Here is a 26,131-nt window from a genome sequence, read left to right as displayed (position 1 = left end):
ATTCTTTTGTATCCTCCCAGACTTACTGTATTTGCAGAAAGTAACTTGTCAGTGGTACCTGATCTCAGATGAACCCAACACAGGAAGGATGCACCCTAGTTGCTCTGACAAAATGAAGAGCAAACTTTGGAGATCCCAAGGATTAGAAAATGAGGCAGAAGCAGAAAAGCTCACTGAAGGGGAGAGGAAAACTCCTCCCATCATCCCTGACCCAATGACCATGGTGACGTGGGCTGATGGGAGTTAGAGTCCTGCAGCCTTAAGAAGGCCATGGCTTTCCCATCACTGGGATAGAGCATGGGATTGTAGTCAGACTTTCCAGTACTATTAATGATAAAGGTATGGTTTTTGCCCAAAAGACTTGCATTGATTGCACTCCTGCTAATAACTCAGGCTACCAGTGCCCACCACAGAATTCAGATATCTTCCAAGGTGCATGGTCCATGGTTTGTTTGTTTTTAATGTTTCAAGGTATCCTGTTTGTTCTGTGGTGATTTTTCATCAAAGCATGAACTAAAGGCAAACAGAGTTCTGTTCTTGATTCACTCAATGTTGAATCAATCCAGTTGTGTGTTATCCTTCTCTCATCCTTGTAAATAAAACCCACAGAAGTAACTAGAGTGCAAAAACATTTATTAGCCTGCTGGGAGCTGGAAGAGGAGGGGTAGGGAACTCTGATCCTCTTGCAGCAGCCTGCCGTATTTCTATGCTGGATGTGGGGGAATATGTTTCTCTTCTCTTTCTGCCTATTTACTACTGTGCTGGCCAAGAGGAGGGACAGAGCGCTCCATCCTTCCTCCTCCAGCTTGCTCCCTCACCTGTATGGTATTCTAAGTACTTACTTGCCTGCAATTCCTTATTGTCTACGGCAAGGGTGGAGAACTTGTGTCCTTTTGGATGACATTGGACTGCCAATCCCACCAGCCCCTTCTAGCATATTCAGTGGTCTGGACTGATGGGAATTGGGAGTCCAGCAACGTTGGGTCCAGTCCACCCTTCCATTGGCCGTAGTAGATGGTTCCTCTGAAGCCTAATTGTGGTGATGGGGGGCATTGGAGGGGAGTCACAGCTGGGAAGGAAGGTGGGTAATACTTCTCACCACAGCTGTGATCCCCCAGATAAAGCTCTGCTACTTCAATCAGACTTTGCGGTTGGGGGGGGGGAGAACCTTCTATTGGTTGTGATGCAAAGCATGTTTCAAGCCTAATTCCAAAATCATGTGGGGCAAAGGGGATGAGACCCAGTGGGCATCGGTGAAGGCCACTGAGAGCACATGTCTGCCCTTGGGCACTTTGTTGGTCACCCAGAACTAGAGTGACCTGGCTGAAACCTCACTAAAAGCGGTTCCCCATAAAGACCTTAACAAGCTTGGACAGCCTAGTCGTGCTATTGACTGCCACCCCAACCTGAAACAGCCAAATTTCCCCAACCTCACCTGTGTTGGGGAAAAGTCCAGTGGGGGTGGAGGTGATATATTTGCACAACTCTAATGTTTCGAGATCCCTCAAAAATACATATTACCTAAAAATACATATTAACAGTCCGTTAAGAATAGATTAAATGATTTTGATGATGTTAAGAAATGGGGGTAAGTTGTCCTAGACGTTATTGGGGAGGAGGGTGGAATTTGAAACCTTTTTGCTGTTAGCAGTGGCAGTCATGTGTTCAAGATAATGTGTAGCTCTAGTCCTTACACTAAATTCAGATGATAACATTCAACTAGTTGTTTTGTTGAAGCAACTCTAGATCTTTCCCCATTTCTTTTTTAAAAAAACACCCAACAACAATCCAGAATTTTCTGTACTGCTTCAGAGACTGGTCCAGAGGTTTCCCCCTTCTTCTTTTTTAAAAATATACTTTTTATTGATTTTCTTTTCTCATGACAAATATCCAATATCATTACATATCATTCATTTGCCAATTCCCCCCTCCCTATTGACTTCCCTCAACTTCCATTTCTGGTTTGTTACATAAAATGTTTTGCTGTTTGTATATAATACTATGTTATCACATTATTATACTTCTTCTGTAAATAAAGTTGTAGATGTTTATTTAAATCCAGCCAACGAGTCCATTCCCCCCCCCCCGCAAATACCTGTATATTGCAAAGGGTTCCCATTCTTTTTCAAAATCATTATTGTCCTTTTCACACAGTTTGTCCTTTAACTTTGCTAACTCTCCATAGTTCATCAATAGTGTCCGTTTTTCTTTCGGCAACTTTTGTCCTAAAATACCTAACAAAAAAGCTTCTGGTTTTTTGTCAAATGTTGTTTTAAACATTTTTTTCAAGTTTATTGTATATCATTTCCCAATTTAAAAAAAAAATCTTACAATCCCACCACATGTGATAAAATGTACCTTCCCCTTCTTTGCACCTCCAACAGTTCTTTTGTTCTGTTTTATACATTTTTGCCAGTTTTACAAATGTACCACCTATACATCATTTTCATGTAATTCTCTTTCAACAAGATACAATCCATAAATTTAAAATTCACTTTCCAAAGTCTTATCCAATCCTCAAATTGTATATTACGACCTAAATCCTGTGCCCATTTAATCATTACTGATTCGACTTCTTCATGTAGAGGTTTCCCCCTTCTGAGCGGCCTGAAGTTTATGTGAATATGATCAGAAGGTCTACAGAGGCCACTTTACATGCAAACCACTCTGCCTTGGGGTTTAATGCTAACCAGGGGCAAAATAAGTTCCTGTGCGGCCACTCCCAGATGTGTTAGACGACAGTGGCTGGAGGTACTTGTGTTTTTTTTAGAGGAACTGATATGAAGACGAGCAAGGCAAATTAGGAAAGAATGACTAGAGTTGAAGAGGATGCTGCAGAAGTACATAAGGCTTTTAAAGTGTTGGTGGGGAGCATAAATATGATACAGTGGAAAGAAGACAAGACAATGTGGGAGTGATCCAATCAACTGTGAAAAATGACCAGTGATGCAGCTTAGCAGCTCTTTGGGAAATCTTTCCTTTCTATAAGAAGGATAATAAACAAAGGATAATATCAATACAACACTAAAATCTATACAAAAGCAAAGAAAATGCAAATACAGTCTGTCTAATTATTTGAGCCTTGCCTATTTCCTCCCTCCATCAAAACATTGGCCCTGTTTAGCTATAAAGCTGGACTGTGGTTTAGCATTACAATAATGTGCTTACCCATTCCGTCTCATCCCTCTCCGCCTTCGGTGTGGCTGCACGAGGAAGAGTTTGAAAGCTTTGACGTCTGTAGATCAAACATAGCGTGCTGCTACTTCTGAGGTTCATCCTCACTATGATTTGTCGAAAGAAGCCAACATCAAGCCTTAATGTATCACGCTGGCTTGTTTCTACAAACCATCCTAATCAAGATGAGCCACAGCTGACGGTTTGGACGACACACTAAATTTGTGGTTAATTTAAAATGGAAGTGGAAGCTTCCAATTTCTTCCTTATGGCTGTTTTGGAGCAGAGAGAACACAGCAGTGAGCTTCCATTTACTTTAAATGGGCCCGCATCTGTGATTACTTAGCAGCCATTACAGGTGGCAGTGAGCTGCCATTTTAACATTGCTACAACCCCCTCTCCCCATAGCTTCATTCTGGGGCACTTGGGGGAGGGAAAAATGTATCTTTAGCTAGCTCTATGTGCATGGGCATGTCCCATGGACTGCAAGAAGATCAAACCTATCCATTCTGAAGGAAATCAGCCCTGAGTGCTCACTGGAAGGACAGATCATGAAGCTGAGGCTCCAATACTTTGGCCACCTCATGAGAAGAGAAGACTCCCTGGAAAAGACCCTGATGTTGGGAAAGATTGAGGGCACTAGGAGAAGGGGACGACAGAGGACAAGATGGTTGGACAGTATTCTCGAAGCTACGAACATGAGTTTGACCAAACTGCGGGAGGCAGTGGAAGACAGGAGTGCCTGGCGTGTTCTGGTCCATGGGGTCACGAAGAGTCGGACACGACTAAACGACTAAACAACAACAACAATGTGCATGGGAGCTTTCTATAGATGACGTGTACAGAGAGGGGAGCTGAGGGAAGTCCTTGGAAGGTGGGAGAGGGAGAGATGGGAGGGAATAAAAGGGGGGAATGTAATTGGGTATATTGATTGATAAGTTGCTTTGTTAAATTTGTTTCAATGAAATTTAAAAAAAGAAAAAAAGAAACTGAAATATGAAAGCTAGCAGCTAAATGGCACCTTAAACCCAGGTTATGGACACAGCAATAGAATAACAAGAATACAAAACTGAAAATGAATGAACTGCAGCTAAAATATTATGTTCATTTTTCACATGGTCTAGTCCAGGCACCCCCAAACTGCAGCCCTCCAGATGTTTTGGCCTACAACTCCCATGATCCCTAGCTAACAGGACCAGTGGTCAGGGATGATGGGAATTGCACTCCAAAACTTCTGGAGGGCCGAAGTTTGGGGATGCCTGGTCTAGTCCTTCCCTTGCCCACCCCACTCATATTCTTAAGAAAGTCTCTTCTCCAGAGAGGAGCTGGAAGTGAGGAGGCAGAAAAAGGTTCTCCTTTCCTTCCACTCTGTGGTTTTAATCTGAAATCTTAGGTGCAGCCCAGAGCTTGGAAACTGCTCATGCTAATGAAATTCCCCGTCGCAAAATGCTCCTAGAACAATGGGAGTTTCAAACACTGACTCTGAATCCAAACCAGACCTCTGGCTCTCCTGATTACCCAGAGAAGAGTGATTGATTCAAGGAAACTATGAATGGAGAATCTCTTAGAACAGCCCCAGCTCTTCCTTAACATTGTTAAATGAGCCATAATTCTGTTGTGAGGCTCTAGCTGGTTGAGATGGGGTTGTTTAGAATAAGAATGGGAAGTAGTAGATCAATTGGGTTTCCTGTTGATGCTGATATTCACATATTCCGAACCTTGTCTCCAACCTTCTCCCACTCGTTTGCTGCCTCTACACTTGCCACCCACAGCCCACCGGTATTTTCAGGTAAACTCTCAAAAGGCTGAAGAAATCTGAATCATCCATGGAGGACACAGACTGCAGCAGGAGAGGCTTGTGTGTGTGGAGAGAGGGGGCGGAAAAGCTCCTGTAATAACAATAAAAGGCATTAAATCTTCTGAGTATGCCTTTCCTGCTTCTGCAAAACATAATAGACTTATTTTTTTTAATGTCTTTTAAAAAAACTATAGGGTTGTGTGAGGTTGATCTACTGAACACTGCAACTGTTTTGTTGAATATTTCATTGCATCTTTTAAAAAAATAAAATAAAAAAATCATGTCTGGTTTTGGGAATTAGTGCTGTTCAGGTAGTTAACAAGGCTTTTTATTCATATTAATTGTCCCTACTTGGAGTAAACCCACTGATGTTAACTGACATGACTACCTTCATAGAATCATAGAATCATAGAGTTGGAAGAGACCACAAGGGCCATCCAGTCCAACCCCCTGCCAAGCAGGAAACACCATCAAAGCATTCCTGACAGATGGCTGTCAAGCCTCCGCTTAAAGACCTCGAAAGAAGGAGACTCCACCACACTCCTTGGCAGCAAATTCCACTGTTGAAAAGCTCTTACTGTCAGGAAGTTCTTCCTATTGTTTAGGTGGAATCTTCTTTCTTGTAGCTTGAATCCATTGCTCTGTATCCGCTTCTCTGGAGCAGCAGAAAACAACCTTTCACCCTCCTCTATATGACATTCTTTTATATATTTGAACATGGCTGTCATATCACCCCTTAACCTTCTCTTCTCCAGGCTAAACATACCCAGCTCCCTAAGCCATTCCTCATAAGGCATTGTTTCCAGGCTGTCACAGTGGCCGGAGTGGACTACTTCAGAGTAACGACGCTACGCAGCTCTGCATTTTATTCTTTTATTGGTGCTGCGTATTTACAGTGCTAAAGTCATTGCTATTTACACGGAGTGATGTGATCAGTCGGTTTCAGAACCTCCTAATGGCTTTTGGCGCGTCTTTCTCCAACACAAAAGCTTTGGCAGACCCATCCTCTTTCCCCTCCTCTTTCTGCGTAGTTCTGGCGTTGGGGGGATGGGTCTCCCTCCCTTATTCGCCCCTTCCTGTCCCGCCTGGGACCCTGGCTCCTCTACCTTGCCTGAGCCTCGGACCCGACTTCCTGCTTCCCTACTGGAATCGGAACTCTCTCTGCTTTCCCCTGTGCTCGGTGATTGGCTTGAACTCAGGAGGGGAGGGACTTCGCGATATCCCCTGTCCCTCACATCCACCCCCCTCCCAAGCTCTCCTTCACCCCTCCCCAGGTCCCCCCCAGGTGTCGGTGACGACTGGAAGCCTAAGAACTCAGTGCTTTCCGAGCCCGTTGGTGTGAACACCTCCCCCCAGTCCTGCAAGCCCCCCCTTCCGCCTGGGAGGATGGGAATCCCAAAAAGTCCGTGGCGTCAGAGCTGGTGGGGGTAAAAATGTTCTGCCAATCTGCTCCTTCCTCTGACTGGGTGGATCTCGGTGACACCCATACCTCATCCTCTGGTTCCTCAAACTCCGCTTCCCAGCGCCATGGTGAACTGCTCTCCCGTGCTTCCTCCCCCTCCCCCTCCCTTTCCATGTGCCAGGGCTTGGGTCTATGGGGAAAGAGGGCGTGAAATTCTTCTACCAGGAATTCCTCCTGTATCTGAGTGGCTGGGACCCATTCATTCTGGGACGGTGGAGCATCCTCCCATGCCATGAGGTACTCCAGTCCCCCCACCCCCCACCTTGAATCCAGGATGGCCGTGGCCTCATTGAGTTGCTCCCTGCCTTCCCTCTCCCCCCCTCCCTCAGGGGTTTGTTCGCTGTCTCGGAGCCTGCTGCTTTCCCTGTACGGCGACAGCAGCGATCTATGAAACACAGGGTGCACCCTCATGTCCTCTGGCAGTGCCAGCCTGTATGCCACCGGGTTGACCTGTTGCGTGACCGTGAAGGGGCACAACCTTCTGGGCGCCAGCTTTTTGCATCGCCCTCTGATGGGAAGGCCCTCCGAGGACAACCACACTTTGTCCCCCACCCTAATGACCTCCCCCGGTCGCCTGTGGCGATCTGCCCCCTTCTTGTACGCTTCCTTGGCTCTCTCCAAGTGTTCTCTGAGCTGCTGGTGCACCGTCTCCAGTTCCTCTGCCCAATCCTCAGCCTGTGGGCCCTCCTCCTCCTCCTCCCCCTCCCTCTCTGGGAAAGATCTGAGGTCACGCCCGTAATTGGCCTGTGGAGACGTGCACCGCATTGTTGTAGGCAAATTCTGCCAGTGGCAGGCGATCCACCCAGTCCGTTTGCCGCTGGCTGACGTAGCATCTCAGGTACTGCTGCAGAATGGCGTTGACCCTCTCCGCCTGTCCATTGGTCTGCGGGTGTCTAGCCGTCGACAAGCTGACCTCCACCTGCAGGAGGTTCATGAGCCGCCGCCAGAACCTGGAAACAAATTGGCGGCCACGATCCGAAATAACCCTTAAAGGTAATCCATGCAGTCTGAATACGTGATCCACAAACAGTTTGGCTGTCTCTTCTGCAGAGACCGCCCTGGCACACGGTATAAAGTGGCACATTTTGGACATGAGGTCCACCACCACCAACACTGCGGTCTTGCCCCTGGATGAGGGCAGATCTGTGATGAAGTCCATGGACACTACTTCCCACGGCCTGTGCGGTGTGGCTAAGGGCTCCAGCAAACCTGCTGGTGGCGCTCTGACCACCTTTGCCCGCTGGCAGGTGTCACAGCCCCTTACATAATCCCTCACATCCTCCCGCACCCCTGGCCACCAGAAGTGTCTCATGACTAGGTGAGTGGTTTTATCCCTCCCAAAATGACCCGCCGTTGGGTTGTCGTGCATCTGCTTGAGGACCGTACGTCTGAGCTGGGTGGTGGGCAGGTACAGTGCACCCTTGTAGAAAAGCAGCCCCCTGCGTTCTGCAAAGTCTTTTGCCTGCTCCCCCCCCTCTCAGTTCTCTGAAGATGCGGTTGGCAAATTCATCCGCTGCCGTCAGTGCTGTGAGTTCTGCCTCGCTTACCACTGCTGCTCCGCAGGACCAAGCTGACGGGGGGAAGATGTGCCTGGGTGCCGGTGGCGCCTCCTCCTCCATGTACTCTGGCTTGCGGGAGAGGGCATCCGCCCTGACATTCTGCTCTCCCGGGATGTAGTGTATGGAGAAGTTGAAGTTCGAGAAGAACTCTGCCCACCGTATCTGCCGCTGGTTGAGCACCCTGGCAGTTCTCCAGAACTCCAGGTTCTTGTGGTCTGTGCACACCTGGATGGGGTGCTTGGCGCCCACCAGGAAGTGTCTCCAGTGCTGGAACGCAGCGTGGATCGCAAGAAGTTCCCGATCAAACACCGTGTAGTTTCGCTCTGGCTGGGTCAACTTCCTGGAGAAGAAGGCACAGGGTCTCCACTCTCTGTTGGCGTCCAGTTGCAACAAAATGGCGCCCACAGCTTTATCAGAAGCATCTGTCTCCACGCGTAGGGGCGCGTCCTGAACCACGTGGAACAGGTTCTGGTCTGAGGCGAACACCCTCTTGAGGCTTTCAAACGCTGCTTGCGCCTCTGGTGTCCACCTGAACTTCTGCTTGCCTCTCAGGCAGTCAGTGATGGGAGCCGTAACGCGAGAGAAGTTCTTGATGAACTTCCTGTAGAAGTTGGCGAAGCCTAGTAGGCGTTGGGCATCTTTGCGCGTCCTGGGGCTGTGCCAGTCCAGGATGGCCTGCACCTTGTCCTTGTCCATCGCCAGCCCCTTGTCTGACAGCTTGTAGCCTAGGAAGTCCACCTCCTTGGTGTGAAACTTGCACTTCTCCAGCTTCACATACAGGTGGTTCTCCTTCAGGCGCTGCAACACCTCCCTGACATCCTTCACATGCTGCACTGGGTCATCGGAGTAGATAAGGATGTCATCCAGGAAGACCAAGCATTTCCTGAAAAGGAGGGACCCCAGGACGTGGTGCATGAAGGCCTGGAAGCATGCTGAGCCCCCTTGCAACCCGAAGGGCATCACGAGATATTCAAAGGAGCCCAGAGGCGTGAACATCGTGGTTTTCCATTCATCGCCTTCCCGGATCCTGATCAAGTTGTACGCCCCCCTCAGGTCTAGCTTGGTGAAAATCTTGCCCCTGCGTGCCGCTGTCAGGAGATCATCCACTCTGGGCATGGGGAAAGCCACTGGCTCTGTCACTGAATTCAGTCGTCTAAAATCCACCACAAGACGGCGCTGTTGCGTGTCTTTCTTGTCCACCCAGAAGACCGGGCTGCCCCCTGCTGCCTTGCTTTCTCTGATGAACCCCCGCTTGAGGTTCTTGTCGATGAAAGCGCGCAGATCCTCCAGTTCCTGGTCTGACATGGCGTACAGCTTGGCTGGGGGTATAGTTGCCCCTGGCACCAGGTTGATCTGGCAGTCAAAAGGCCTGTGTGGGGGTAGGTGGTCGGACTCCGCTTCGCTGAAGACCTCCTGCAGGTCCCAGTACGGCTTGGGTATCGCCTCACCCCCTTTGACGTGCATGGTGGCCACCGTGGCTATCGGAGGCCCCTCCCCTGGTTGGTGCTGCATGCAATGTTCCAGGCAAAAGTCCGATCCAAAAGTGATGCATCTTTGGTGCCAACTGATGGAGGGGTCGTGGCGCGCCAGCCAGCTCATGCCCAAGACGATGGGGGGGTCTGAGATGGTGGTGACGTTGAATGCCAGTGTCTCTGAGTGCCTCCCCACCGTCATTCTCATGGGGGGGGTTTGATGAGTGATGGCCCCTCCCAGCAGCTCTCTGCCGTCAATGGTTGCCACGTGCAGAGGAAAATCCAGCTGCAGAAGCTGGATCTGGTGCTCTTCTGCAAAGTTTCTCGAGAAGAAGTTCGCTGACGCCCCACTGTCAATTAGGGCGAGGACCGTCAGGGGATAGCCATTTGGGAGCGTGAGCGTCACTTCTAGAACCACTCCTGCTCTGGGAGGGGTGGGCTGGCTCTGCTCCTCTCTGTGCGGGTGGGTGGGCTGGGGCTGTTGTCTGCTGACTGTGCCTGGCTGCTGCCCCTTGTCTCCTGCAGCCAGGCTTTCCCGTTTCCCTGCTGTGGTGCTGCGTCAGTGGGGGAGGGCACAACCGTTCCCGCCTTTCCTTGCCACTCCCTGCGATGTGGGCAGTCTCTGACGAGATGCTGGGGGGAGTTGCAGAGAAAGCAATTCCCGCCCCTTCCCTCCTTGCGTCTTGGCGCCGCTGGGGTTTGAAAAGCCCGCGCGCGCGCGCTATCAATCTGCATGGGGTCCTGGTCCTGACTGGCCCCAGGCGTGGCTTGAAAGGGTTGTTGGGGGAGTGGCTTCTCCTGCGACCGTGGGAACCAAGCCCGCTTTGCGCGCGTTGCTTGCTTGTCGCTCCACCGGGATTCCTGTCTCACCCCCACCGCCAGAGCCGCTTTGCTCAGCTGATCCATATTACTGGGCTTTGGACCTCTTGAGAGCTCATCCTTCACCTCCTCATGCAACCCCAAGTAGAACGCCGCTTGCATTGGGGGTGACTCGAGTTCCCACCCCAATCTGTGCACCAGCATGGTGAATTTCGCCCAATACGCGCGAACTGTCATATTTCCTTGGCGTAAATTATGAAGTTCCTCCTTAGTCTGGTCCATATGACTATCGGACGAATACATCGTTTTCAAACCTTCTAGAAATAGTTTGACATTCTTCATGCAAGGATTCTTTGTTGCGATTAACGGTCTTAGCCACTCCCTGGCTGCCCCGGTAAGGTGCTCCACAATAAACGCTACCCTGTGCTCATCATCAGGGAACTCAGCGTGGTGCAGCTCAAGAGCATACACAATCTCAGTCTCAAAGCCCTGATATTCCCTCGGGTCTCCATTGAACTTGCTTACTAGGGTCCCGGCTCTCCTTCCTGGCAGCACTTGGACTTGGGGTGCCCCTCCCGCCTTGTTTTTCTCTGCATCCAGCTTGTTTTGGAGGTCTACCGCCACCGCCCTTAATTCCTGCTCTCTTTCCTGTAGCGCTCTCACCTGTTCCGCAAGTTGTAGCCGGTCGTCCTGGACCTTCCTAGTCTCTTCTTTAGCTGCCTTCAATTCCCCCTGCGCCTGCAGCGACAGCTGCTGCAGTTCTTGCTGGGCTTGCTCCGCGATCTGCCGCCATTTCTCCGCCTCTGACACGCTCATCCCGGCAACTCCAAAGTAGCCCAAAAAGGATTAGGAGGTTGCTGTCACAGTGGCCGGAGCGGACTACTTCAGAGTAACGACGCTACGCAGCTCTGCATTTTATTCTTTTATTGGTGCTGCGTATTTACAGTGCTAAAGTCATTGCTATTTACACGGAGTGATGTGATCAGTCGGTTTCAGAACCTCCTAATGGCTTTTGGCGCGTCTTTCTCCAACACAAAAGCTTTGGCAGACCCATCCTCTTTCCCCTCCTCTTTCTGCGTAGTTCTGGCGTTGGGGGGATGGGTCTCCCTCCCTTATTCGCCCCTTCCTGTCCCGCCTGGGACCCTGGCTCCTCTACCTTGCCTGAGCCTCGGACCCGACTTCCTGCTTCCCTACTGGAATCGGAACTCTCTCTGCTTTCCCCTGTGCTCGGTGATTGGCTTGAACTCAGGAGGGGAGGGACTTCGCGATATCCCCTGTCCCTCACACAGGCCTTTGACCATTTTGGTTGCCCTCCTCTGGACACGTTCCAGCTTGTCAGTATCCTCCTTGAACTGTGGTGCCCAGAACTGGACACAGTATTCCAGGTGAGGTCTGACCAGAGCAGAATACAGTGGTACTATTACTTCCCTTGATCTAGATGCTATACTCCTATTGATGCAGCCCAGAATTGCATTGGCTTTTTTAGCTGCTGCATCAGACTGTTGACTCATGTCAAGTTTGTGGCCTACCAAGACTCCTGGATCCTTTTCACGTGTACTGCTCTCAAGCCAGGTGTCACCCATCCTGTATTTGTGCCTTTCATTTTTTTTGCCCAAGTGTAGTACTTTACATTACTCCCTGTTAAAATTCATCTTGTTTGCTTTGGCCCAGTTGTCTAATCTGTTAAGGTCATTTTGAAGTGTGATCCTGTCCTCTGGGGTATTAGCCACCCCTCCCAATTTGGTGTCATCTGCAAACTTGCTCAGGATGCCCTCAAGCCCTTAGTTTCATTAATTTCATTGGGTCTTCTCTGAGTAGGACTATGTTGAATGCCGCTCTTAATACCCTGCTTTTCACTGAAAAAGCTCAGAGTAGCTAAAGCAGAACTTGTGGCGCTCTTCAATCCAGGGCACTGACCAGGTCAATGCCATTTTAGCTTCTTTGGTATGTGTGTGTTTGTTTAAAATATTTTGACTCTTTAGGCCCTATTAGGTCCCTCTAAGCAACTAACAATCATTTTACTAACATACAACAAAACAATAGGAAAACCAGAGCTAAGATTAGATAGAATCTACATAGAACAAATTAATTCAGAGACTGTTTGAGCTGGGGCAGGGGACCAAGGGTCTCCCCACACATTGGTGGACCCTGTGGTTTCATGGGACACAACAGCAAACATTTTCATCCATTATTTCCATTGCTGGTGGGGATGTAAGAAAGTACACAAATTCTGGGGAGAGATATATAAAAAATGAAAAAGATGCTGAGAGTTACTTTTGGGGGAAAACCGGAATATTTCTTATTAAGTATACTGCCAGATAATATGCCAGACAATAGAAAGAACATCTTCCTGTATGCGTGTGCGGCAGCAAGATTGTTGTTAGCCCAGAAATGGAAAAAAGAAAAATTGCCTACAATACAGGATTGGCAATTAAAATTAATAGAATTTATGAACCTGGAGAGAATGACAGCAGCAATTAGAAATATTTCAACACAAAGATCCAAAATGGAATGGGGGTTGGTAGAAGAATATTTTAAGAAAAAAGAGATAAAAACTGAATTTATGGTCTGTTTAAATCGGGTAGTCATGGGAAAAAATAGAGAAAAGAAGGGAAAATCAAGTAAAATGGGTATTAGAGTTGTATTTTATTTGGAAAAAAGTAACGCAAGTTAAAGAGAATGGGAAAGTTAAGTGATGTGTTGTGATTTGGAAGTTAATTTCTTTTTTTAAATAGCATATGAATAGTTGTATATAATTTATTATCTATGTAGGTGATTTATTTTTTTCTGTATTGAATTTTAATAAATTAAATAAAGATTGTTTTAATTTAGTAAAAAAAAAAGGAAGCTGTTCCTGTGGCTTCTGGGAATACTTTGTTCTGGCTTTGTGTTTCTCGTGTGAGTGGACTACATGCACGAGGAATTCTTGCAAATATGGATCCTTTAGTAGCCCATGAGCTGGTGCAACAGTTGACACCTGTAACTTGTTAAACATTTTTTTAGAACAAAGCAAAACATTATTTTACTTCGGATGGCACTGACTTTTTGGAGCATGAATTGGTGCCCGCCAACACGTTTCCCCCAGAGTGATTTAACAATCAATCTCTTTTTCTAGGGAATTCTGGGTATTGTAGTTCTGTGGGGGAAATAGGGACAGCACTACAACTCTCTGCACCTTTAACAAACTCTAGCTCGCATAATTCTTGGCGGCGGGAACCATAGTGCTTTAAATGTATGGCGTGAATGTGGCCTGAGACATTACATGGTGCATAAAACATGCCTTCTTTGATGCAGGAAGCGGCCATGTTTGAAGTGTCATGTGATCGTGCCTCTGGGCTCCCCAGGGAGCAGATCTGCTCAGTATTGAACACATTTGCACTGTGTTTTAGATATTGAAAATCTGAGGTTCTTGGAAAGTCCTGGCTGCCGTTGTAGCCTTTGACAGAGCACATCTTATGAGCCAGGGGCTACAAGGCAAATATATGTGTACGTCAGCCACATAATCATTTTCATTAAATCTGACAGATGTCAAAGCTGCTGTGGGAGATATATTGCTTTTCTATAATGGAAATGATTTTACACTTCTGAGTCTAATCACATTTCATTGGCCTAGTTTATGTCCCAGATGTTCCTCCCTGTTTCTTCTTTCTGTGGGGTGAAATTTATATTTTATTGCCTTATTATTTACTTCTGCAAAACTTTTTGAGGGGCAGACTGAGGGGGTGGGGAGGAAGAGATTGCTTAAGGCTGCATTCTAAACAGCTGACAGATTGTATATCCGGAAAGTGACTCCAAATGCAAGTTAACTTCAGTAATAGGTGACATAGGCCGAGGATTTTATAATGTAAGCAGCGAGCAGCAGGAACATAAAGTTCTTTGCCTTCAGTGATACAGTTATTCAAAGATAAATGATAGGTCCCTGGGGAGGAACCTTGGAGTTGTAATATTTAGGTGCAAATATCCCATCTTAATGTCCTTTTTGACTTTTATCCGGAATCCTCCTTCCCAGGCCTGCCTAACCAGATTGCCTTAATCATTAGGGTGTGATCTCCCCCTGCTGCTCTGCCACGGCAAATCCATTAAAGGCACCGCTCGCAGAGAGACAGCAAGCTCTGTCTGATACTGTACCCAAAACTAAACGGGGAACAAAAAACAGCTGCAATCAGCTCCTGCAGGGATAGTAACAGAACATAATAAAAGAGGTAGGCCAAGCAGACTTGGACGAAAAGGCAACTCTCACCCACCCACCCACCACGGCAAAAAACAACAACACACAACTAAATAAAGCTAGGAAAACTTTTACCGCCAGAATCCAAAAGAGAAACAATCCAAACCTCATAAAATAGTAATCAGAGGTTTTTAATATTCCTCTTGTACGTGCATGCATGCTTTTTTAAGGGTGTGTGTGCCAGCAGTCCTTGGGTGCTATGATTATTATTATTATTATTTTAAGATAAGATAAGATATCTTTATTGTAATTGTCCCCTTGCGGGAACAACGAAATTACAACGAAATTATTTGATGATGCGAAGATATTCCAGATTAATTACTGTTTGTACCACCTGAAAGTCTTTTATCCAGAAAATTATGGGTAACTGTTGGTTGACTACCCCCAGTTTGTCATTCATCATTTCACAAGTCGCTTTCCTGAGCTGACAGAATAGTTCCCAGCGTTTGTCCTCATAATGCAAGTGTTTTGAGACTTCTTATCCCAGGACAGTTTTGTGATTAACATTTAAGGCAGATGGATCTGGTCAGTGTTGCACTGTGCTGCTACTGAACGTAGATTAGAGATATCGCACATTAGAGTTGCTATACTGCGTTACAGAAAATGGCATTATTTGGCATCAACTTCTTTTCCATGACTAAATTCATGGTGATGATTTTCACATTGTGGAATTAGTTGCTGCAACTTAATTAAAATTAGATCATACAGTAATGAATTTGCTCATCTAAAGAATTATATTTGTCACTACAAACTTGGAATTTTGCATCTAGGCATAGGAGGAGCTGCAGATTATTATTTTTAAGATCACACTTAAAGTTAGTTTGTCTTTCAGAGGCTAACATTTGGGAACAGCGCTGTTGTTGGAAGCTGGACCATTTCTCTGGGGTGTCAGGGACAAAGGGAACATGATCTAGATTTATTTCATGTCTTATGGGCATGCATCACACCTGGCTACCTTTACTGCACCTTCAGAAAGGTATGCCCAAAATATAAGGCCTTTCCACCCAGGATTAGCCTGAACTCTTTCACCCAGGTGATGTTCACACATTCAAAATGTATATGGTTTTAAGGAATGAGATTGTGAATTCATTATAGGGCAGGTGTAGCTGATCTTTCCTCTGCCTATTTGCAGTATTTGAGATGCTACCAAAATAAAATACTTTTCCGTGTGTAAGACGAGGGTTTTTTAATGAAGAAATTATGTTTAAAATTTGGGTTCATCTTATACACAGATTGGGGGGTGGGGATTGGTTGATGCCGCGAGCCGGAGATTGTCTGCGGCTATTTTGCATGTTATTGGTGGCTGCAGCCAGGGCTGGTGTTGATTGGCTGTTGCTGTGTCAATAGGGTAGGTGATTGGCTCAACAACTCTGGCAATTTCCCTCCATTTTCTTAATTTTTATTCCCCCCAAATAGGGGGTGTCTTATACACGGGGGCATCTTATACTTGGAAAAATACGGTACTTTTCCTCCTTCTTTTTCTTCTTCATTTTTCTCAGAGGCTGCTCACCCTTCTATTCCAATGCAATTCTCCAGCAATTAAAAACAAAGCTAATTTTAAACTTCATTTGCTCCTTTGTTGCCCATTTACTCAGTTTGGCAAGATCCTTCACAATACGTTTGACATTTCACCATCCTGAATAATACTTCGTCATCTGCAAACTTGTCACTTCACTTCTCACCACTGACTGTGGATAATTTAGGTATAAATTAAATAGCACTGACCCCTATATACCGTGTTTCTCATATTATAAGACACGCCTTATATTTATTTTTTCCTCAAAAAAACACACTATCACTTATTTTCAAGGGATGTCTTATTATTTTCCTCCTCCTCCTGCCGCGACCAGCATTGCTGCTGCGGCTATCACTATGTCTTATTTTCAGGGTATGGCTTATATTCCTTGAATGCTTAAAAATCCTGCTATGGCTTATTTTATGGGTATGTCTTAAAGTATGAGAAACTGGGTAGATTGCTTACATTCCTTCATTGTGAGGCAGCACTGTATGTTAACCCCCAAGTTGTTGTTTCTAACTTAGTTAATTAATAGGAGACTCATCGTCTTAGTTTATGGTTATGGTTAAGTTTACTCAACAGGTTTTGGTGTGGAATTTTGCCCAAAACTTTTGAGAAGTCCAAGGGTAAAATGTATGCTGGATCACCACGTCAACATATTTGTTGATGCTTTCAAAGAAGTAGTGTGCGCCCATGTCCTGCTTCACAAAGGAAAGTCCTGCGTTTGAAGGCATCCACTTTAAAGATAAAGAACTGTGAACAGGGAGAGCAGGGGTCTTGACATTACCTGTCAACAGCACCTAGGCAGTGGACTTCCCACTATGATCAGATACTGTATTTCTGTTTTATCATAGTAATCACTGTTAGAAACTCAGATATCTAATTTAATTGCCACATGGCACCTTAAACCTGGGCTGCAGTCGTCACAATGGAATGTCTAGGTGCTGTTCCCTCCACCTGATTTGATTATTCATTCATTCCATTTCTGTACTACTTTATATTTTAAAGAATAAATCTCAAATCTCAGAGCAGTGTGCAACACCTTAAAACCTCCACTAAAACAATCCTGAATAAAACAAACTAAAGCTTCAAGGAAAATATTTCAGATCCTTCTCTAAGTGATATTTTGCTTTCCCCAGTCACCAACCTGGCTTCCAGAGATCTCCACGTGGTCGCAGTTGGATCCGCGCCAGTCACAAAACATGCCTGGCGCCTGGTTAATTTCAAACACTGATAGTAATTATTTCTAAATGTCCATCTAGACTTAGCATTAGCACATGCAGTTTTTCTGCAACTCTCATGTGCTTTCTCTAGCATGCCTCTGGGTTCTGCATGGCCCTAAAATATTCTTCTCGGCAAAGACTTCATGCAGATGCCTTGTAAAAAAGTAAGTAAACAGAGCATGGCTATATCATAGTAAATGATGGTGATGATGATGATGATGATAATAATAATAATAATAATAATAATAATAATAAGTTTGTATATTATTCTTCAACCAGAAAGTTCCTAGAGTAACCTGGTCTTTTGCAGGTGTGTGCATGGTGGGTGTTAATTACTGACTCTTAAACTCTTGTCAGGACTAGGCCATTACAGTATTATTATTTTTTGCTACTTGTGGCGAAGGACAAGATTGATGCCCTCCTAGTTCCAGTTACAGAAGCTGGCTGGACTAGCAACTGAATCTTACTTCAGAAATGGCAACAGGACAGCGTTGCTCACCAAATCTGATGGCAGCAAGATAGTTTAGGGAGTGCAAGGCAGGCATATAAGCCCTGTTCTCCTTCAGCTCCCCACTACTCCCCAACACCTAGCAACTGCCGCCTGAGGCAGCTAACTCCCTCTGCCTAATGGTAGGGCTAGCTCTGAGTCTTGTTGAGGAGGCTAACATGCTAACTGCTTGCTTAAAAAGTGCCAGGGTTTGTGAACAAGCAGAAGTGCTTCTTACACTAATGATATATGCAGAGGATTCCCAGTGGCTCAGCAAGCCTCCCTCAATCATGCTTCTAGAACGCTTTCAGTCTGACCTAGATGGAGGGATCAGTTTTAGGGACTATAACTGGACGGTTCATTCTTCAGGGCCGCTCGATATTTGGCCTTTTTATTGGAAGTGCCATCAGAATGCCAATTAGTGTCAGTTAGGATGGTGGCTTCTGTCACATTTGCTGGGAAATGGCTGGAGTCCACTGCTAACTTGCATCTCGGCCACAGAAAAGCATCCCGAAATTTATTATAAGACAGTATTCCTAATACGCAAGTTGTGCTTGCCATGTTTTCTTGATACTCTTTATGAAGAAAATGCCTCTGCTTAACATGTACATAACCATAGTGTTTATCTGCTCATATTTTCTTCCTTTCCCTTTATTTCTATGCTCCCTCCTTCTGTGGATTAAGCACTCAGTTGTTGCATGACCACTGGAAAATGATGATTCTGTTGGGCTCCAGTAAAGACATAATACTATTTCCAGTGAGATTAATATGTAGTAAAAGAAGTCACAATTGTTTTTAACCTTTAGGTGGGATTCATTGAGTTCCCTTTGGTATAGTAAAGGTAAAGGGGCCCCTGACCATCAGGTCCAGTCGTGTCCGACTCTAGGGTTGCGGCGCTCATCTCACTCTATAGGCCGAGGGAGCCGGCATTTGTCCGCAGACAGCTTCCGGGTCATGTGGCCACCATGACAAAGCTGCTTCTGGCGAACCAGAGCAGCACACGGAAACACACGGAAACACCGTTTACCTTCCCGCCGGAGCGGTTCCTATTTATCTACTTGCACTTTGATGTGCTTTCGAACTGCTAAGGTGGGCAGGAGCTGGGACCGAGCAACAGGAGCTCACCCCGTTGCAGGGATTCGAACCGCCAACCTTCTGATCAGCAAGCCCTAGACTCTGTGGTTTAACCCACAGCGCCACCTGGATCCCTCCCTTTGGTATAGTTGACCTAAATATACCCTGAATATTGTAGTTATAGTTTCACAAGCTTCTTTAAAACAATGTATATATTAAAATACACTGAGGTAAATTGTGAAGACATTAGAGGCTGAGATAAAATTTACCTCTTAATTAAATGATCATTAGTTTTGATTTATTTTATTGAAAAATAACCCTGGGACAAAGTTTAGCAGCAAAAATGTAGGATTATTAATCAAGAATCAGTAAATAGTCTTAATATGGCTTTGGCCTTGTTGTGATCACATAATCATTGAAGTCTAGGGCTATTGGTTTATTGGTTTATTGGGCTATTGGCAGGATAAGCATGACTAGAGTTCATATTTAACACATCCAGATTTGCAAGTCAGTGATCCCCCAGTGATTACTGCTTGGCTACAGGATGCATTCTCATCTACTTGAGACAGTTTATTTTTATGAAGATAAATTTGTGTGTCCCAACACACACACACACACACACAATTGTTTGAAGGAAATGCAGTAGACCTCAGTGGATACTCTAACTCAGGCATCCCCAAACTGCAGCCCTCCAGATGTTTTGGCCTACAACTCCCATGATCCCTAGCTAACAGGAGCAGTGGTTGGGGAAGATGGGAATTGTAGTCCAGAACTTCTGGAGGGCCGAAGTTTGGGGATGCCTGGTCTAGTCCTTCCCTTGCCTGCCCACCCCACTCATATTCTTAAGAAAGTCTCTTCTCCAGAGAGGAGCTGGAAGTGAGGAGGCAGAAAAAGGTTCTCCTTGATCTGCAGCATGTTCACAGCTGTGCAGTAAGTAGTTATCCTGCCAGAATTACATTTGGCGGATGTCCAAAACCATGAGGACTTGGAAGTTGGATTTTAATTCAGGATAACTAAGCTACTATTTTAAAGAACATTTCATAAAGCCCATTGTGTGTCCACCATCAGTTTCATCATGCAGATGGTATGTTAAAACTTATCTACCTCTCTCAAATGCATTAAAAAAAAAACTAACTTAAAAGTATATTGTAGCTTCAGGAGAAGTATAATAGATGTCAAAATAGTTATCAAACACAGATGTTTCTAGCAGAAACAGAACTATGCTAGGCTACATTATCCTCATATTTGGGGTTGCCCGTCACTGCAGATAGGCCATGGACCAAGCAAAGGGGGTGTGTGTCAGTAATCCTGGAGTTCCAGACATACAGGAAAGCGAGGTAAGGCAGGATCAGCACCTTGGAGAGGGATCTGGGTGTAGGTTTTAGGAGCATGGTTACCTAATAAGCCTGCAGCTGAGGCAGAACATACGAGTTGTCTCAGCAGTAGCCTGGAGCGACTGGCAAATCTTTCTATCTTGTGCTAGAGGTCCCAGCCCCCTGAATACTGGTACATGACCAATTAAAGGGCCAGTGTCTGGCCCTGGGCTTTTATACTGTAGGGATATCTCCTCAGGGTTCTCCTGATTCACCAAACAGTATGTGGACCAATCAGCATGGTAGTTCAGGGACTCTCTTTGTAAATCAGGGGAGCAGGTACAGGTTCCTGTGGCAGCACATGGTAGGGACCAGGGAGTAATTCTATCTGCTCCTTGGGATTCCTAGATAGTTTTTCCTGCTTGTGAAGTGCCCCTTTCACAAGGAAAGTTCTCTTTCAGCCACTATATTATGTATTACTCTAAGAGACTTGCATCTGTGTACATCCAAGAGAAAAATGTTATTTTATCTTATTTACTTATTTTTTGTGTGTTGTTATAGTCTGAATTCCTGTGTGAATCAATTATGATTATTTTAATAACTTCATTTTCAGAAGTGCCATTGAAGCCTTATTAGCTTGGGAATAGAGGAAATAATTTTATCCGAGCATAATCATTGTACATTTACATCTTTCTCTTTTTTTTCCTTCAGTGGAGTGCTTTAATGTGTCTTTTAAGTGTTAGAGTTGACAAGTCTATGTATTCCAGCTCAAGTTAATCCCTCTTTTGTGGAGAGATCCTGAGATTCATTTTTAATCCCTAATGCTGAATGTCATCGCTGAGGAATTTTTTATTGCATTAACTAAAGATGCTTTAGTTAATGCAATAAACTGGGTAAATGGGCAGCAAAATGGCAAGTGCAATTCAGTGTAAGCAAGTATAAAGTGATGCTCATTGGGGGCGGGAATCTTAATTTTAGCTACATGCTCATAGTGTCTGAGCTGGTGGTGACTGACCAGGATTGAGACCTTCAGGTCTTCGTAGATAGCTCAAAAAAGGTGTCAACACAATGTGTGGCAGCTGTGAAAAAGTCAAATTCCATGTCAGCGATCATTAGGAAAGGAATTGAAAATAACACTACTAATATGATAATGCCATGTATATAAATCTGTAGTGCACTTGGAATACTGAGAGCCAGTTTGGTGTAGTGGTTAAGAGCAGTAGACTCGTAATCTAGGGAACCGGGTTCGCGTCTCCGCTCCTTCACATGCAGCTGCTGGGTGACCTTGGGCTAGTCACACTTCTCTGAAGTCTCTCAGCCCCACCCACCTCACAGGGTGTCTGTTGTGGGGGAGGAGGGGAAAGGAGATTGTTAGCCGCTTTGAGACTCCTTTGGGTAGTGATAAAGCGGGATATCAAATCCAAACTCTTCTTCTTCTTCTTCTTCTTCTTCTTCTTCTTCTTCTTCTTCTTCTTCTTCTTCTTCTTCTTCTTCTAATCACCTCATCTCAAAAAGGATATTGTATTGCTGGAAGAGTTCAGAAAAAGGCGATCAAAAGGATGGAGCAAGTTCCCAATATTTGGGGCTTTTTAGAAGAGGCATCTCTCTCTCTCTCTCCTCTCTCATATAATGCTAGAACCTGGGAACATCCAATGAAGCTGAATGTTGGAAGATTCAGGGCAGACAAAAGAAAGCACTTCTCCACACATCACATAGTTAAGTTGTGGAATTTGCTTCCACAAGAGACAGGGATAGCCATTAATTTGGGTTGCATCAAAAGAGGGTTAGACAAATTCATGGAGGATAAGGCGTATCAATGGCTACTAGCCATGTTGACTATGTTGCATCTCCACTGTCAGAGCCAATATGCCTTTAAACATCAGTTGCTGAAAACTGCAGGTGGGAAGAATGCACACAATTGCGCTCAGGTTTTGCTTGTGGACTTCCCATGGACACCTGGTTGGCCACTGAGAACAAGATGCTGGACTAGATGGGCATATGGGTTGATCCAGCAGGCTCTTCTCATGTGTTTATGCTTGTGGATGCCGTGGTTACCAAATATTTGGCTTGCTTTGGTATTACCAACAACAGAGTTAAGTAGGGTGGATAACCAACTATTTTCATTTTGAGGAGACTGACATTAGTTGTCCTTCTCCATTCCCACTATACACTTCCAGTAGAATATCTAAGGCTGATGGTAGCTCTACCTGACTTAAAGGGGTATGGTTACGAACCCTAGAGTTAATAACTGGCATTGGTTAGAGACAGCCCTTGTGAAGGGTATGATATTTATAAATAGTTTTAATTTTGAAAATGTTTGTTTTTTAATGTTTGGTTTTTTCCTGTTCTTTATCTGTTCCTATTTTATCTGTTCTCTGCTAATTCATATGTATAGATGCTAATTTAGAAACTATTACTATAATTTAAGATCTGTTGTCCATGTGCTAACTATTAATGAGAAGCTTCAAGGCCCCCCGATCTCTCTTCTTTTATCTCTCTCTTTAAACTGAAATTGCACCGGACAGCTTTTCAAATAGGGAACTCCTTCAAATAGGTGAGTGTTCTCTATTAAGTAGGACACAGATGAAAAGAGTGACAAGTTGTGTATGTGGCCCTCTTTAGAAACAGAGGAAGCTGTCTTACGCTAAGCCACACCATTATTCCATCTAGGTTAGCACTTTCGTTGACTGGGAACACTTCTTAAGGGTTTTAGGCAGGAACTTTCCCCTACCCTATTGGAAGAGGCCAGGGATTAAACCAGAGATCTTGAATATCAAAGTGAGAGGTCTACCGGTGAGACATTCCATCTAAAATTTGTTCCTTAGCACCAGTGGTATGTGAACACTTTAGGGTGTAGAAGCTGTATTCCGTTGACCAACTTTTGCACAACTGATTAGTCGCGTGTAAAGAATGTTCTTGTCCTTATAACTCTTTTAAAATTGGTTGCAAGGCACAAGTCTCACGGAACTATCTCAATTTTGACACCCATTTACAGTACATGCTCCAAATCTACTGTATTCCAGGAATGGGAAATCTGTGGACTCTCATGTTTTGCTGGGCTCCATCTCCCATTATCCATGACCATTGGCTGTGGTGGCTAGGGCTGAGTCAGAGTCCAGCAACATCTGTAGGACCACAGATTCCTCACCACTGCCATACACTTTTCTGTTCTGTAATAACCACTGGTAGTCTGTATGCCTCAACTTCTTTTTTTGAAAGCAATGCTTTTGAACTCCAGGTCTTCAAAAGCCAGAGTCTACAAGCTGGAACATACTTACTGGGGATTATCTCTTATTCAGCTCATTGGAATTTACTTCTGAGTGAACATGTGCAAAATTATTGCTCCTGCCTTTTGACAAAATGCACATCCTTCTCTGGCCACTTGCTTGTGGTTCTGAGGGGAATTGTAACGTGCACTTTGCAAACTATGCTTATTCCAATGAGCGAGAGAGGACAGAGGTTTCAAATTTGGCTGGGTGCAACTAGTATTTTCCCCTCCCCTAAAATGTTAGAAAATTTGGGCTTCTTTGGAAAATGAGTGCATAACTCTCTTAAGGGATAAAATGTTTTTCAGCGGTTTCGTCTGCAGCAGCCTATTTTAAAATGCAACTTGCACCCTGAGGAAGAGCCTCTCAAATAAGAGTATTGCTCAGACAATTCAAACTAAGCCCAGGAAGTAGACAGAGAAGTGGATTATTTTATCTTTATGCCTGTGGTAGTGATGGTTAAATCTTTGCAGTCCTTCCTTAAGCAACATAATTCTGAGGGGGGGGGATGTCTAAATAGAAACAGCATAAATTAGCAGAGCTCTTCCTCTATTTCCATCCTGTGCTCTTGCTCCTGTTCTCCTGCATAAAAAACAAGCAAACAATTTATTGCCAAATTGCAGTTTACTTTTAAGGTGAAGCTGTTTACTGTTAGAAATACCGTGGCTTCCTTTTTTTGATGCCTGGACCTGGGGGGGGACCCCTTATTTTCTCTATTCCACAGGGTGTATTTGGTAGTTAAATCTGTCCAGCTATCCACCCCCACCTCAGCTCTTTCTTTTCTTTTGAAAAATGCTGGCGAGCTTTTATTATTATTGCAGGCTGAAGAGAAGAAATCATTGGGGACATGCTTGTTACAAACGCACAAGCCCTCCTGTTCGTCATCCACTATCAAAGAGAATTCTCTGTGAGTTGACTGAGGCACAGCAGCCCAGCCAATCACCGGTCTCTTTCCTGACTCTGTCATCAGCCCTTGGTTGAGGGAAAAACGGTTTTGCTTTCATGCTCTGTGTTTGGAAGGCAGATAAAATGCAAGGTCTGGGTTGCCTCTAGGGATAACCTTCCTTTCTATGATGTGAATGAATAGCATCTTGGCTGGGGGGAAATCCAGAGGAGGAATTGACAAGGCAGGCTGGAGCTGCTCTGTCTACTGTCTAGGCCTTTCCCTGCGTTTTAAATCCCAGCTGTGGCTTTTGTAGGGGATTCACTTTTGCACTGAGAAAGGGGTGCTTTGGATTATCAGACCTCCATGTATGACAATTTGTACCTGCATGGATTTGAAGACTCTGAGGCGGTAAGTGGGGTTTTTGTTTTTTTATTTTTTGTCTAAAAGCCCACCCTTTTGCTGGTCTCTTTCCTCCTCCTCCTCCTCCTCCTCCTCCTCCTCCTCCTCCTCCTCCTCCTCCTCCTCCTCCTCACAACAGCAAGGTATGCGGAGGACAGGGACGCCAAAGAAACAGGCTTTGTTTTGTGGGCTGCTTGGCAATGTGATTTATATAGTCTGGAGCCACCTGAACTAATCTCGGTTATATAATTCCTTGTCCTGCAGCTTTAGAAAAAGGAGAAGGGGAAGATGTAGGTGTTTCCAATGAAAGCTGGAAAGCATTTCGTGTGTGTGTGTGTGTGTGTGTGCTGTCGTTTTGCCGATTACATGCTACACTTCTGTCCTCATGGCAGGGTGCATGAATGCTTCGTGGCTCCGAAATGGGGAGAGGGGTTGTAGCTATCATACATAATATGTTCATCAGCTGGGGAAAGTGCTGCGGGAGGGTAGAAAGAAGAATACTAATAACACAGGACTTTATGTTTTGCTTAAATAGGGAGCGGGGGAAGTTCTCCAAGATATGTGTGTGTGTGTGTGTGTGTGTGTGTGTGTGTGTGAGAGAGAGAGAGAGAGAGAGAGAGAAGGTGCTTCCTGATCAGTGCAGATGCATTTGATTTTCTTGAACAAAGAAGCTGTACAAGTGGTTGCTGTAACACAATCCTGTAGCTTCACAATGGCAGTATGCAAGCTTTCAGCATGCTGTGAACGGAGGCTGAGGTGTCGTGATTGCCAAACTTGCCATCTCATTATTATTTAGGATATGCTACCCCTTAATAGATGGTACTCCCCCAAGTCAGGATAGCTTTCCTGCTAGCAGAAGCCATTTGTATTTTGCCAGAATTGAACAGTGGGAATCCTAAAGCCTGTACCAGCCTGAGACCAATTAAATATGGACTGCAAAAACTTGACAGCAGAGATGAGAAACCTATGGTCCTTGCTATGATGGGCATGTTCTATTTTCTTTCTCTCTCCCCCCTCCATCCACACCCCCCCTCCATGATTTAAAAGAGCCCCTGAGGGGCAACATTTCCCCAAGACGGAGAGAAATCTGCTGAGATTGCCACAACAATGTACATGCTGTTCCATATTAAGCAGGAATGTGTTACATAAGGTTTTATAGCCAAAGCATAAAATACACAGATTATAACATAAAACAGTGTATGCGTCAATGCAGACGTATATGGCCAGTGATGCGATATCCACATGAGAATGGATAAGATCCTGTATCTCTCTTCAGATTAAGTCTTTGCTCCTCTCTGTCAGTGTGATTCTCCACAGGCTCTTGCTGATAACTCTGTCGTAGGTCTACATGTTGACTCAAATGCTCATAATTTATTTTTATGGTTAGGATAGTTTGGCGAGGGGAAAGACTCCGAAATGTCTAAAATGAAATACTCCACTGTTCCTCTTCTAATG

At 45.2% G+C, this 26,131-nt stretch overlaps 1 protein-coding gene across 4 annotated transcripts in view; it reads left to right on the top strand.

Moving 5' to 3' along the window:
- CACNB4 (calcium voltage-gated channel auxiliary subunit beta 4) overlaps positions 1-26,131 on the top strand; it is a 135,689-nt gene that overhangs the window by 36,631 nt on the left and 72,927 nt on the right. The window contains exon 1 of one of the 4 annotated variants that reach the window (XM_035131616.2): positions 24,389-24,685. The exons of the other annotated variants lie outside the window; for them this stretch is intronic. Coding sequence (XP_034987507.1) covers positions 24,641-24,685 — 45 coding nt within the window. The 5' untranslated portion in view covers positions 24,389-24,640. Of the gene's footprint in view, positions 1-24,388; positions 24,686-26,131 lie in introns of those variants that run through there. 4 annotated transcript variants of the gene reach the window in all.

The sequence above is a fragment of the Zootoca vivipara genome, chromosome 1 (assembly GCF_963506605.1).
Source record: "Zootoca vivipara chromosome 1, rZooViv1.1, whole genome shotgun sequence".
Classification (NCBI taxonomy): Eukaryota; Metazoa; Chordata; class Lepidosauria; order Squamata; family Lacertidae; genus Zootoca; species Zootoca vivipara.
This window is presented reverse-complemented; position numbering and strand designations above follow the sequence as displayed.